This window comes from Danio rerio, chromosome 2 (assembly GCF_049306965.1).
Source record: "Danio rerio strain Tuebingen ecotype United States chromosome 2, GRCz12tu, whole genome shotgun sequence".
In the NCBI taxonomy this organism is placed as follows: domain Eukaryota; kingdom Metazoa; phylum Chordata; class Actinopteri; order Cypriniformes; family Danionidae; genus Danio; species Danio rerio.
In genome coordinates this window covers 23,339,695-23,354,356 of record NC_133177.1, presented here as the reverse complement: position 1 = coordinate 23,354,356, position 14,662 = coordinate 23,339,695, and the positions used below count along the sequence as shown (strand labels likewise).

At 34.1% G+C, this 14,662-nt stretch overlaps 2 protein-coding genes across 3 annotated transcripts in view; one reads left to right on the top strand and one right to left on the bottom strand.

Moving 5' to 3' along the window:
- The window catches only part of plppr4a (phospholipid phosphatase related 4a), a 58,083-nt gene extending 56,933 nt beyond the window's left edge, over positions 1-1,150 (bottom strand). For both annotated transcript variants that reach the window (XM_073924723.1, XM_073924727.1), the window contains exon 1: positions 1,073-1,150. The gene's annotated coding sequence lies outside the window, so the exon portion shown is untranslated. The remainder of the gene's footprint in view (positions 1-1,072) is intronic.
- plppr5a (phospholipid phosphatase related 5a) overlaps positions 1-14,662 on the top strand; it is a 59,395-nt gene that overhangs the window by 9,398 nt on the left and 35,335 nt on the right. Inside the window, exon 2 of the mRNA NM_001128369.1 lies at positions 10,224-10,356. Coding sequence (NP_001121841.1) covers positions 10,224-10,356 — 133 coding nt within the window. The remainder of the gene's footprint in view (positions 1-10,223; positions 10,357-14,662) is intronic.

The window sequence follows — 14,662 nt, the reverse complement described above, 5'->3', positions numbered from 1 at the left end:
TTTTCTGGATTGCTTTTCAAAACACTGCGATTGGGTTCAAAGAAGTGGATGGGCGGGTCAAAAGGTGCTTTTTAAAATGATATTGGTTGGGTTTAGGAAAGGGGGAAGGTGGGGGGATTGGTCAGTTGGCCAGTCAGTCAGTCAGTCAGTTAGTCACCAGCGGCCACTGGTGGATTTAAGTGTGAACATCAGATGTGAACGACACTTGCGAGATAAATTTAAGATCTAAAAAAGCATACACAGCGGCCTCTGGTGGATTTGTGAAAACAAAAACTGCAAAGAAACGTACCCCCTGGCATGTATTTTAACTCTCCAGAAATGTATAAAGGGGTACATAATCAGAATGAGCCTGGTTGGATATAGCTTTCCCCTTGTTGGAAAAAAAATGACAACACTACTTATCTTCTTTTGTTTAATAATTCTGTATATTATGTCAAACTAACTTAGTGCAAATTAAATATTAATATTCTCTACGTACAATAATTCCTTTACAACATAATTGTGAATAGCCAATCAGAGGTCAGTATTAACAAGCTGTGTACAATTAAAAATGTACATACAAAATGTTTTAAGTGCTTCTTGCGATTTCTCATCTTTTAGGGTGAGAAAATCAAATTTGGGTAAATTATTGTAAATATGTGTTCTTAAATATTTCACTACTGTAAATTTATGAATAAAAATACTGGTAAAATATCACCTTTAATAAGTCAGTCTGGTTTGTGGGAGCAACCTTTAAAATGAGAAAAGTACATTTAAATGAGAACTGTTAATATTTTTTTCCAAAATATTTTATAGTGTATATAAATGGGAGATCCAATGAAACCTATATACAAAATACCTGTAGTAAATTAGCCAGGGAACTAGAAAAGTAGTATTTTTTATACACATAACGACATATTGCACATTAAAACCTAAAACAAATTTAACAAAGCTTTATAAATGCAGCCTAACTCCACCTGTATTAACAAATAATCTGCTCTAGAAACATTTCTACTGGAAACAATACATTGACAATCAGTTTATACCTGTCAATTTACAAGTTATAACACAAATTTGAAGAAGTATTACTTACCAAATGTGAAGATTGAACAAATTAAAAATCTGGTAAACAATATCCCATGTGCCTGACTTCTTCTGGTGGTTAAATGGCAGTTGGCAAACTTAATGGTGCACATTCCCCCACCTGCTGGATTGGAGGTAAGGGGCACGTCCAGTAGCCACAGATGTACTGTATGCCTTTAGACTTGACCATGTAGGTAGCAAGAAAATAGGACGAATGCACAGTTAAAACAAAATCATGGATTTGAGTTTGAGCTAAAATTTAAATAGTAAGTTATTTACAACAAGCACCAGGTTGACAAGTTTCAGTAAGACAATGAAAAACCACTAAAACTGAGGACAATAAATACACTGAAGATGTGTCACAAAACATCTACTTATCCACTAAATATGGCTCAAGACATTCTGTGGTGGGGTCTGAATTCTACATTTCTTCACGACTTATATCTACAATCCACTGGTCAAAGTGTGTTTTTCCAATATCCAATGACTGCAATAGAGTGTAAAAGAAATATGGTGTATGGCAGTACGGAGCTGGAATCTTATTTATAATTCTGCCAGGTTTACCTCAGGAGTCAGCTCAAGGACAGTGACACTGAAAAAACACTAAAATATTGCAGTCAGGTTAGGGGTTTTAACCACAGCTTAAGACAGCAAGGAACTGCAGTATAAATGTAACAGGTGGACATAATATAAGCAAATAAGTGAATGTGTATACTAAAGGCAGGCATACATCGTGCAATTTTTGCTGTTGTACAAGCTCGTACATGTGTGAGGATTGTATAATCATTTTTTCCCAATCATTTTTAAACATTGAAAATGAAAGCAATGTTTTCAGAACATACAAACTGCAGCATAATCATAAATTTGAATAGAATAAAATGATTGTCACATTAAAGTCTTTTAATTTTACTAGACAATAATAATAATGATTTTAAATACATTTAAACTTTAACTAAAAGCTAACTTATGTTAACTGATAATCAGACAGAATTTAGATTCCTGAGTAAAGGGTTTTGCTGAAGCAAAGCAAAAGTAAAAATGGTAATTTTTTTTTAAAAAGGAACAAATGTTGGTCTTTTTAAAATACTGCATTTTATATTAGCCTACTGTTGCATCATAATGATTTACAATCCATTTATTTGTTGTCTTGGAATAGCTTAGTGCAGTGCTTCTCAAACTTATTTAACCAAGTACCACCTCAGAAAAAAATTGTCTCTCCAAGTACCATCATAATGACCAGCATTAAAATACAGAGTAGTAGCGTATTAGGCTTAATTAAGGAGCTACAGCTCTGCACAGTTCAAAATTGTGACAGATTAATTCCTATTGTTATGAATATTTATTATTGTCAGTCACTTTTAACATTATTAAAAGTATGAACATTAACTAAAACATTAAAAATAAATAAAACATCAACATGTGCTTTTGAAAGTTAATTAAAAATGGCACTGTTCCTAAAGTAAACATAAAACTGCTTTGCTTAAATGTAAAGTATTATCATAAACTAGTCTATTCATCAAAACCCGGAAATGTTTCTTTGACCTCATGAATATCATCATATTTATATATAAACTCTTTTTGATAAATTTTGAAATATATGGTACATGTTGTAAATGACTCATTTGTATATCTTTGAAATCTAAACATTACCTTGTATTTTAAATATATGATTTATATTTACATATTTAAATTAGAAATTAGATCTGCTTACTGCGTGTTAGAGTAGGCTTTGTGTGTCAGAAAAGTGATTAAACTATAGCTTTCAACATTGGGATATAAAAATACGGGATACGCCCGCAACAACCATTACAAATATGGGGAGGAAATTAGCTTCGAATGATAGAATACATAACAAACATTAAAAACTTTAAAGAAAAAAAAAGTTTAGCCATTAAAATAAATTTACTGATCACATTTGTGTTATCATATGCATTAAAAGTGTGTTCATTTTTTTACTTTAATTATACAGCGATTCCTTCACAAACCACTAGAATGAAGCGTGGGTACCACTTAGTGTATATATTAAAAAGACAGCAGGCCAGAACTAACTAAATAATTACACAAAAGGCTTTTAAAACTCAGGTTTTAAACATGCATTTGATTTAGAACTTCCTATGGGAATAGGACAAAGTAACTAGTTAATACTTATTCACATTCAGACTGATTTACATATTTAAGTGAATAAAACAAGATAATACATCATCAAGATGAAATGGCTGATTAAGATAGGCATCATCTATAGGGGTGCAACAAATAGTCGATTAAATTGATTAAAATCGATTACTTAAAGCGCTAGCAACGAATCTCATAATCGATTTGTCATGTTGCACAACGTGGAGACATTTGATTATTAAAAAAACTTGAGTTGAGCACGAAGCGGAGTATACACACTCTGCCTCTTCTGCACTGATGTCAGCAGAGTTCGGCGCCTCTAGACAGGACAGAGCAAATAAAAATAGCAGAGGTAACGTTAGAGAAAAGATACATGGCGAAGGAATAGAAATCTGTGCGACTCATCCAAGGTGTGAGAACGTTTCACACTAAATAAACAAAAAAAGTGTGTTAACGGCCAAATATGCAAAAGTGATGACATGAGCACCATTGCAATGATCCAGCACCTAAAACGCAAACATGTTGGAGTCTTTGTTGAGGGGTAAGAAAGCAAAAGCATGGTAAATCACTACAGAATTCTACGTTTGTTCAGTTTTGAAGTGAGGAACGTAATGTTCCTTGTGCTGGTGTTTGTCATCCAGCTTGACAAGCATGACGTACAAAAGTCAAACTGAGCTTTGGCACGTTGACTGGCTGTGAGCCAGAGAAAGACGTGTCAGATTATCACAATTATGAAGAGTCTTTAACAACCCAATGCTTTTTTATATTTTAGACATGTAAATAAACACAAGTACTAGTAAAACAATACATGTAGAGTTTGTAAAACACACAAGAAAGTCTATGGAAGTCTAACAATCTATTCAAATATAATTTGCCGTTGTGTATTATTCATATCTGATACAAGTAGTGAAAGTAACAATAAATTTCAATCTATTCATCCCCCAGCTGGCCAGCCACTTGCTTGCATGCATTTTGTAACTGGTGAATTTACATGCTGAATCCTGCGTGTTCTGCTTTTATGAATGAGGCATGCGCGTGGCCACAAGTAAACATGGCGACGCCTATCTCATGTTATAGATCACGATCAACATCAATTATACATCTTTTAAACAACAAAAACACTCACTTATATACTTAGTATTAAAACGGAAAAGCATAATAAAATGGATACATCTGTCATACAGCACTATTGTTGCTGCGGTTTGTCAAGTGACAAACATGACGCATTCATTGCCATGGAAACATTAAGGGTAAACGTTCTAAAATAATGATCGCCTGACAAAACTCACTCCCGGGGCCAGATAGAATCTTTTAAACTCACCAGTAAAGGGGTTAAAAACAGAAGTAAAGAAGCGGTGGTATAGTTACTTTGCACTTTGCATTGCAAGACTAAAGACAGTTTTTTATTCATTTCTTTTTTTATTCTTTTATTTTTATTTTATACTCGTCTTTTTTGGATCATTATTTTCCAAACTTTTATTTGAGATTATATCTCATTAAGATTTTATTTTTTTTGACCCCATTGGGAAATAATTTTGTTTGTTTTAAGCAAACAATCATTTAATTTTGAGGTGTTTTTTTTTTTTTTTTTTTTTTGGAAAACAAGACAATTTCGTATGCTATTTCATGTGTCTGGTACGTATCTTGATTTAAGATTTGTTTTAGATATTTGGATTGAAAACATGACAAAACTACTACATTTTTTTTATTTTAATTAATATTATAACAGCTCAGCGAGGCAGTGGCGCAGTAGAAGGTCTTCTTGCTGACGCCTTACAGCAAGAAGGTCGCTGGTTCGAACCTCGGCTGAGTTGGCGTTTCTGTGTGGAGTTTGCATGTTCTCCCTGCCTTCGCGTGGGTTTCCTCCGGGTGCTCCGGTTTCCCCCACTGTCCAAAGACATGCGGTTCAGTTGAATTGGTTAAGCTAAATTGTCAGTAGTGTGTGTGTGTGTGTGTGTGTGTGTGTGTGTGTGTGTATGTGTGTGTGTGTGTGTGTGTGAATGTGTGTGTGGATGTTTCCCAGAGATAGGTTGCGGCTGGAAGGGCATCCGCTGCATAAAAACTTGCTGATAAGTTGGCGGTTCATTCCGCTGTGGCGACCCCGTATTAATAAAGGGACTAAGCCGCCAAGAAAATGAATGAATGAATGAATGAATGAATATAACAGCTCAAGGATATTCAAGGAAACCATGTTTGTGCACTTTCTAAAAAGGTTAGTTCTGTTTTTTAAAAAAGGGTTGGAAATTAATGCTTTTAAAAAAAAATCTGATTCATCGATGAATCGAAAAAAAATTATTGACAGATTAATCAATTATTAAAATTATCTGCAGTTGCAGCCCTAATCATCTCTCATTAGCCCGGTGTTGTGATCAGTAGCGATCTAGCATTTGCAGATAACTGGAGAACTTAAAATCTGCCATTTTAATAAACTACAAATCCCATCATGTCCGGCTCTCACACACCAGTTCTAGATCACCTCTTGATTTTGCACACACAGCTGCAGATCATCCTCACTGATTGCTTGGACTATTTAACCACCACAGAGACATTAATTCCTTGCTCAGTATTGTTCCGTGTTTCTTGCTTCCATGTTTAATTGTGAAAGCTTTCTGACTGTCCTAACCTTTGTCTGTTACTTGGACTACTCTTTTTGGATAGCCTTTGCTTGTTTTGTTCCTGTTTTGATCCCTACCTGACCATTTACTAAATAAAGCTGCATATGGTACTCCATCTCTGTTGCCCAGCCTGCATCATTATACCTGGAGTGACTTGTGAATATTTGTACTTAGTGAATAATTCCAATACAATTGCAGATCGATTGATAACTTCGTGCAAATTAATATGGAATGTGATCTCATTCATCACAATTTGCTCATCCCCCAGGTTTACACTAAGGAAAACTCTGGTGTACAGCACTAGTTTGATAACATTGTTTTCCCTTTTAGGAAGTAAGAAAGGGCTAGCTATTGCTATTAGTTTTGAGACTTTCAGAAATTATGATTGCTAAATTACTGTGTTGATTATCTCAGAAGTTAGATGTGCAAAAAATGATCATGCTGAGGACCTTTTTAAAGTGATTGTGTGACGAATCATTTTACAGTGGTTGCTGCAAACTAGACTCATTGGAGATACATGCCCAGGGCTACATTTTTGTGAACCGCAAATAAGTACTTGAGGTAACATCTGCTTGCAGTTTTTTTTTTTTTTTTTTTTTACAAATCCACTAGAGACTACTGTGAATGTTTTTGACAATCTCAAATACAATACAGGGCCACATTGGCTCATCATATGTGCCGTTTACCCATCCATCTTGCACATTTTTATTTTTATATTTTTATTTTTCCTTCACTTTGTTAATTGATTAAGTTTTTTTTCCAAGCCACCGTTGCCACTGGTTTGCTCAGTTTGGGACTTGTGGAGCTGCTCATCGATGGATTTGCTCTTCAGTGTTTGAACTTTCAGCAGTGAAATTTAAACCACACTAAACTGAACTAAACTGAACTTCATCTCTGAAATCTGTACTTTACTAGAACTATTTTCAGCTGCTTTGACACAGTCTACATTGTAAAAGTTCTATATAAATGAACATTTATTGAATTGAATTGAACATGTCCATGAGAAGCTGGCCAACTTGTCCAGCATATGTCACCTTGCAATGAAAAGACCCAACCACCCCTTCTCTGAACCCAACTGATAATGTTTTCAAAAGTGTAGAAGAGTGGAAGAGTACTCCCTGTAAATATTTTGTTTTACCTGGTTTCTTGAACCATCCTTTTCCAGTCTCAAAATCTAGTCTCCTCTGTGCCCCAAGTCTGATACTGTACAAGATGAGCTACTGAACAAACTGTTTACACTGGAAAAGCCTTCCATATGGAGGTAAGCGGTCAGCAGTAGTGCAAGAAACAGAAACAGAAGTTGTTTGCGGAATCAGACCGCCCGCAGCATTCGTTTTACACACAAAATGCATCTAGACATATGCCAGGCCACATATTTTATGGTTCCCAAAAAATGTAGCCCTGGGCACATTTCCCCCAATGAACCTGTGTTGTAATGTTATATCATGAGCATGGATTGCGAGAGTGACGTAATGTATACTGAGTTTTTAGGACAGACGTGTAAGCTACGATCTCTGAGACTGAGAAACGTACATCTGCATTAGTGTCTGCAAATAAATGTATGAATGAATGTTATGCTTATATATTCCTTGTGTTGTGTGGCTATTGGTTAGCACTAATTGTAATGAGTTAATGAGTGACATGGTGTAAGGTCTTACTACTATGCTGTGCTCATACCAGGCGGAGAACGTGCAAATAAATCTTGCTTTTTGTGCATGAATAGTAGCGTGAACATTTTGAGTTTACTCGTACATTCACACATCAAATTTGCTTAATTCGGACATGAAATTCACTTCATTCGGACATCAAATTCACTTCATTTGTGTGTCAAATTTACTTCACAATAAATGCAGATTTGCGACATGGGCAGGGCTTCTGTCTCTAATGACTCAAGCTTCATTGCTAAATGACTAACACGGATTTTATTGAGAGAAAAGCTGTGTTATGTGCTTTAGGATGGCTGAAAAAACAGCGTATATTCATTCGGCACCGTGTCTGAGTGCACTAGATCCTTTCTGAGGTGCATCCAGCTCTGTGAGTTCATCAACTCCTCCAGAAACTATATAGTACTTGGATGATGGAGGCTTTCAGCGGAGCTTCCAACTGAGAGGAGCCCCGTTTGATGAACAACAACAGGACACCAACAACAGGCAATAATATCCAGCTTCAGACCCGCAGACCCACACACGTTTCAGTTCCAAAAATTCAGCACACACAATCTTGGCAGGGGCGAATCAGTTGAAGTCAGAATTTTTTACCCCCTTTTGATTTTATTTTATTTTATTTTATTTTATAATTCCCAAATCATTTTTAACAGAGCAAGGAAATTTTCACAGTATGTCTGATAATATTTTTTTCTTCTGGAGAAAGTCTTATTTGTTTTATTTCGGCTAAAATAAAAGCAGTTATTAATTTAAAAAAAATAAAAAAAATTTGGGGCAAAATTATTAGCCCCTTAAAGCTAATTTTGTTTTCTCGATAATCTACAGAGCAAACCATCGTTATACAATAACTTGCCTAATTACCCTAACCTGCCTAGTTCACCTTATTAACCTAGTTAGGCCTTTAAATATCACTTTAAGCTGTATAGAAGTGTGTTGAAAAATATCAAGTAAAATATTATTTACTGTCATCATGTCAAAGATAAAGTTTTTAAAACTATTATGCTTAGAAATGTGCTGAAACAATCTTCCCTCCATTAAACAGAAATTGGTGAAAAAAATAAATAGGGGCGCTAATAATTCAGAGGGGCTAATAATTCTGACTTCAAATTTTTATATATATATATATATATATATATATATATATATATATATATATATATATATATATATATATATATATATATATATATATATATATATATAGTAAATAAATAGTGTATAGAATAGAGAATAGTGTAAACTATTTCCCAAAAATGGCGATCGAGACGGGCAGTAACGTCGCCATTTAATATAATACACCAAACAGTTTTTGTATCAGTCATTATAGATGATCAGTCATTATTTATCCGACAGAGTTATTATATACTGTAGCAGATACTTATTTGCTGACTTTGCTGAAACATGTTTCAGAGATATATAAAATGATTTAAATTGGACATGTTTAATTTATACAATGGATTTATTTTTATATAGGAAATAATAGCAAGTTAATATCTATAGGCTATAAAAAATCTTTTTATGTAAGACAAATATTTTACATTTAATAAATGCATAACACTATATTAATATATTACTCCAGAGATTGAATAGTATTTATTTGCTTAATTAAATAGTCATTACTTTTTTAACAAATTATTTTTATTTATATAATATGAGTACCAAAACTGCAAAGATATTAAAAATGATTGTTACGATATAATAATGAAATAATGACTGAAATGGGAAACTCTAAGCTGTTCACAGATGGTCTTGATCGCAAAATTTCTGAACTACAGTGGGTGGCGATAATGCTCCTGACCGTCATTAACCATATATGGTTCGCCCCTGCCTAGATGGTGTGTCCTGGATTATGTGTGCTGAAGCGTGTGTGGGTCTGTAAGTCTGCAGTTGGATATATCTCACAACAGGTGCTACGCCATAATCATGCCCCTACAAGTGAAAGCTCTGATTGGTTAACGCAAATGTCCGCTGAAGTTCAGATTTACCAACTCGAGCGTTTCAAATGCAAAATCATTTGCACCGCCTTATTCACGCGAAACGTGCTATTTGTGTCTTTGTATTGACTTAACATGTAAATTGTGCATGACGCTTCATCCATGTCTGGTGTAAACGCAGCACTAGAACTAGTGTAAAAGCTATATTTCTGCTGGCAAACTTCTTATGCATACAAAATCCCTATTTGGAAAAGTAAAATGATTTCTTCTAACACAGACATTACAGCAAAAGATAACTGACTTAAGACCATTTTTAGCTGGTAAGATATTAGTGTGTGTATACATGGCAACTAATATATCGATTTAGATCGAAATGGATTCAAACTTTTTCATATATTAAACTGTCACAAGCACACTCCCATAGCCTTTCACATCTTTATTTCCTCAATCCCTTCCAGCACTAATTGCGAGTGTTTTTTTTCCCTTCATGCTTCCTTTGACCCTCCTGTTCCCTGCCAGTTTGACAAAATCAAGTTCAAGACCTTGCTGGGAACTGGCATCAGGCCGGCACGAAATCAGACTTCTAATCATTTCCATTGTGTTCATGAATTGGTCTTTAAACCTGTTCCGGTGTTACAAATTGCTGAAATACAGCCTGGTTCTCGATTTTGTCTTCAACCCCAAAGAATTAAATCGTAGCTTCTCTTAGATCTTAGATCAAAGGAAAGATTGAGGAAAAAGAAAAAAAAAGGAGATAGGAAAAAAAGAGAAAGTCAACAAGTGAATTGTTCCATTAAAATCCTCTCGTTTGACTTTTGCTGCTGTTTTGTCTGCAGATTACAGTGACAGAGTCCGTGCTCTTCTTGCTGCAGTATGTGTCTGAGGATCTAGACAACCGAGAGAAGATCATTGTGATGGGCGACTGTTGTTACCTCAACCCTCTGGTCAGAAGGACGTTTCGCTTTCTTGGTATGTGTTCTCAGAATGAGGCCTGCTAATTAGGACAAATGTAGATTCAGACTTTTCCTTGTGCATTTGCGCATGCAGCAGAAGAAAAGGCGAATCGAGATGTCAGGCGCACACACAGTACTTGCAAGTTTCTTGTGCGGGGCAGACGATACCCTCATGGTTCATGTCAAAGCATTCTCTTCAATTATTTAAAATATTTCTTCTGCTGAGAGGAGTTGAAGTGGAAAACTATGAGATTTTTCTTGCTCTGATATTATGTTTTTCTCTCACATTTCTGGAGTCATTAGAAGCAAAGCGTACCTTGCTCAACGTTTCACTTAGTATCCTAATATAATCTTATATAACCAAGAAAAAATATATGCTTGTATTTTTTCAGTATTTTAGCTGTTTTAAAATAATTTCATTTTGACTAAACCACTCGAGACAGAAGCAGCTGTTTTGTTTATTTATTCGCAGAGTGCACTCTTGAAGTGTTGCCATGTCCATTTATTATAAGCAAAGTTTATTTAGTGTATTTGGGCTCGGTTAATAAAGCTTTCTAGTTATGAAGGTAATAAATTATATGATGAAGTTTATTATGGGCTTGCTCTTATCTGTGTTTTTATAGATCCGGCAAAAATGATCAGTCAAGAAACATCTTACTTTCTCTGAATTGATTTTTTTAATAATACTAATATTTAATTAGTAACTCTTGTCATCACACTGCAACCACATTCATATAAATATTATATAAAGTTTTAAGTCCCTAGATATATTTTAGTTGATGGGGAAAGTTACTTTTGAAAGTAATGCAATTCAATATTGAGTTACTCTCCCAAAATTAACTAGTTGCACTGATTAGTTACTTTTTAGGCTAAGTAATGTATTAAGTTACTTTTGAGTTACTTTTGCATTACTTTTTCATACTGGGCATGAGGCTTGACCTCTTTCAGAACTTTTTCTTCTTTTTTTATAGAGGAGCTCTGCAATTAACAACACATGTTATAACCTTCACCTACCTTACCTTAAAGAACATATACAAATACTATTTTAGGATAATGTTATCTTTTGAGAACTTCCTGACCCCAAAGCTTTACATGCCATATACAGATAAATGACAGTTTAAAGCAAATGTGTTTGCTACTTTTGTACTTTTTGTCTTATAATCACCTTTTCCTGTTCTTCAGTGTGTTCAGAATATTGAGAAAAGGTCCATTGCAGAAATCTAAGGCTCTGCCGTATTGTTTTGTTCCTGGATTCTCTCATTGAGTGCATGATTCAACGTGATACCATTAATTTAAATTCAGCAAATTATTTGTTTAAAGCTATTAATAACTCACATTAATTAAAATTTTTTTAAAAAGTAAATCAAATATTATTACTTAATTTGTTAAAGTAATGCATTACTGTATTAGTTACTTAGAACAGTAATATTATTACGTAACTCACTTTACTTGTTATCCCCAACACTGGTTGTAACCAAAGATCCCTCTATTTCTAGCTTAGCAAAAATTTGCTCTCTTTTTAAGATATTAAGCAAAACATTATATAGCAAACATATACAGCTATACATACTGTGGTAACTATCAAGAAATTACAATTTTTAACTTTAAAGTGTATTTTTGGGAAAGTGTACCAGTATACCAGTCTTTACCAACACACACATACACACACATATATATAAAGCAAATCTCAGTTCAATACCTTATTATAATATTTAATAAAAATATGAAAAAGTTACACTGTGTGGTTTGGGACAAACATAATGTGCTTTCAAAAGCTCATTTTCGACTACAGACAGAATTAAAGTATCAAAATAGAAACAAAAATATTTAAAGTAAATGAGTACAGGGTTTTACACATTTTTAATTCGCAAGCAGCCCTAAACAAGTCTCCTTTCAAGAAGATTTCTCAAGTAGACTTTATTATGTTTTATTTAATTTTTTAAAATAAATTTAAACCAATGTAATGGATTAAAATAAATTTAGTTTTTTGTCTTCCCGTTGATAGTTGATATTTCCACTGCATGAAAAAAAAACAACTATTGTCTAATAACATCTGTTATGACACACACTCAAAATATTACCATGCAATGATTCTTTTTTTCTTTCTCTACATTTAATAAATCCACTTCACTCTCTAACTACTCTTCAGCAGCTAAGCAATGGAAATTTACAATGAGATCACAATAACAGAAGGTCAAAGACAAATTTCAAAACATTTTGTTTTGTTGGTATATTATGTCTAGACCAGGAGTGTAGCCCAGATATTTGGGCTCTAAGATAAGACAGTGTATGGGCAGGAGAGTGGCTTTCCATTAGTTCTTTAATCCAATACTATTATTTAGTAATTCCTGACAAATCTCTGAGATAAAATCAAGGACTTATGTTCACACAATTGACATGTTTAGAATGAGATAAGAAAGATAATCATTTGCTTTCAAACATATTGTTTCTCTTATCAGTTTTAGGTACACTAATGTAGACAAATGTTACCTGGTTATCTAACAATTATTATACTTTCCCCAACTTTATTTATAAAACTTTATAGAATATATATTTATAGAACAGAGAAGGACACTAATCAAGGATCCAAAATGAGTTACATCCAAATTAATGTAAATATTTAAACTCTAACATTTATAATGTTAACACACAACACAACACAACATCGCCATGTTCTCACCTGCTGCCTTAAGAAAAGCTTCCCTTTTTTTTCTCCTTCCTTTTTTTTCATTTTTTATAAACCCAATTTTTGGGGACGTTTTTGGATTATTGCTTTTATTATAAACTCAGATCAAAATACTTGACTCTTTAGCTCATCTCCACTAAAACCACTCTCCCTTCCAGCCAATAAGCGTTTAGCATAATTCCTAAACAATCAATGCAATCATTCACACTTGCATTCACACTGTGCTTGAATATGAGAATCGTCAATGCAGATATGTGGGTTTGATGACAAGCCCAAAGCTTGTTAAAGTAGCTAGATACAAGACATTCACTCAATATGACAACAATATTTCAGGATCTTCAGGGGCAGCCAGCCCAGGGCCCCCACATTTAAGGGTCCTAAATACACTCAGTCAATATTTCCCTGATCTTATGACACCCCTGAGAGCGATTCACTAAGTCTAATAGTGGATGATCCAAACACTGCAATCACTTCTCATTTAGTAAGTAGAGTACTAATTGGAAATGGAATTGGAAATTGGTTGTCACTACAGTGAATGAACACACTGTGTGTGTACAGAACAGGATTAATCTATAAATGGTGAATTGACAATGATTTTAAGGTAGACATGGATTTATAGACTTCATTACATTGTGCTTAAATGTGAACAGTTGTTACCTCTGAAACCTTACAGTGTGTTTGGGGCCCCAAATGTTCACTGCTACAGCATGTTTGTTTTCCCACCGAGAAAATTGCAGTCAATTCATTGAAAAAGTGGCATTTCAGCTCAGAACCTGAATCATAATAATTAAGTTGAGTAAGTAAATTTGCCAAAATAATAAAGTAAATTAATTCTAGCTAATTTCAGCTCACCCCTTTCTTCTGAGGCTTGTTATAGATGTCATCAGTGTGAACACTTTAAAATGTATACTTGAAACTAACACTGTAAGTGTACTTATGGTGTAAGTGTTTGAAAGGGCTTTTCTGCACTGAAAAAAAGTGTTGCATGCAGAACTGTTGCAAACAATTTATTTGTGTTGAATTTAAACAAACAAATTAAGTTTAATAATGTTCAACTTAATTTGTTTGTTTAAATTCAACACAAATAAATTGTTAAGAACCACTTAACGTAAAAAAAATTGAGTAAATCTAAGGAATCATCTTTGAATAATTTTTTTCAGTGTGTATTGTTCTAGCACAGCACATTTTTTTGGCATTTGTTAGCATTTGATTACAAAATCATATGATTAGACTTGAGAAGTGCGAAGATCTCAGCTGAAATTCAGTGCTGTGGTTAAATGCAAAGTTCTCTGGAGCATAATGATTACGCGTGTTAATGTGGGGGCCGATGGAGGAGCTGTGTGAGTAAACTGACAGCCGTTGTGCTCATTGTAAACTAGTTTCAGTCTGCTGCTTCACCGAGCTCAGCTCATAGACAACATTCGATGTGACAAAGCTGCCCACGCTTACATTAAGATATGAGTCCTGTTCCTCTGCTTTCGTGCCCAATATGCCTGGATGTAAGAAAAATGCAGATTTATGCAGCCCTGAATGGGATGCTGCTTTCCATGATGTGATTCAGTTAGAGTTTTTTTGGATTTGTGTCCTTATAAATAGGCATTATAGTAATTATGAAGAAATTCATATTAATTAAAAA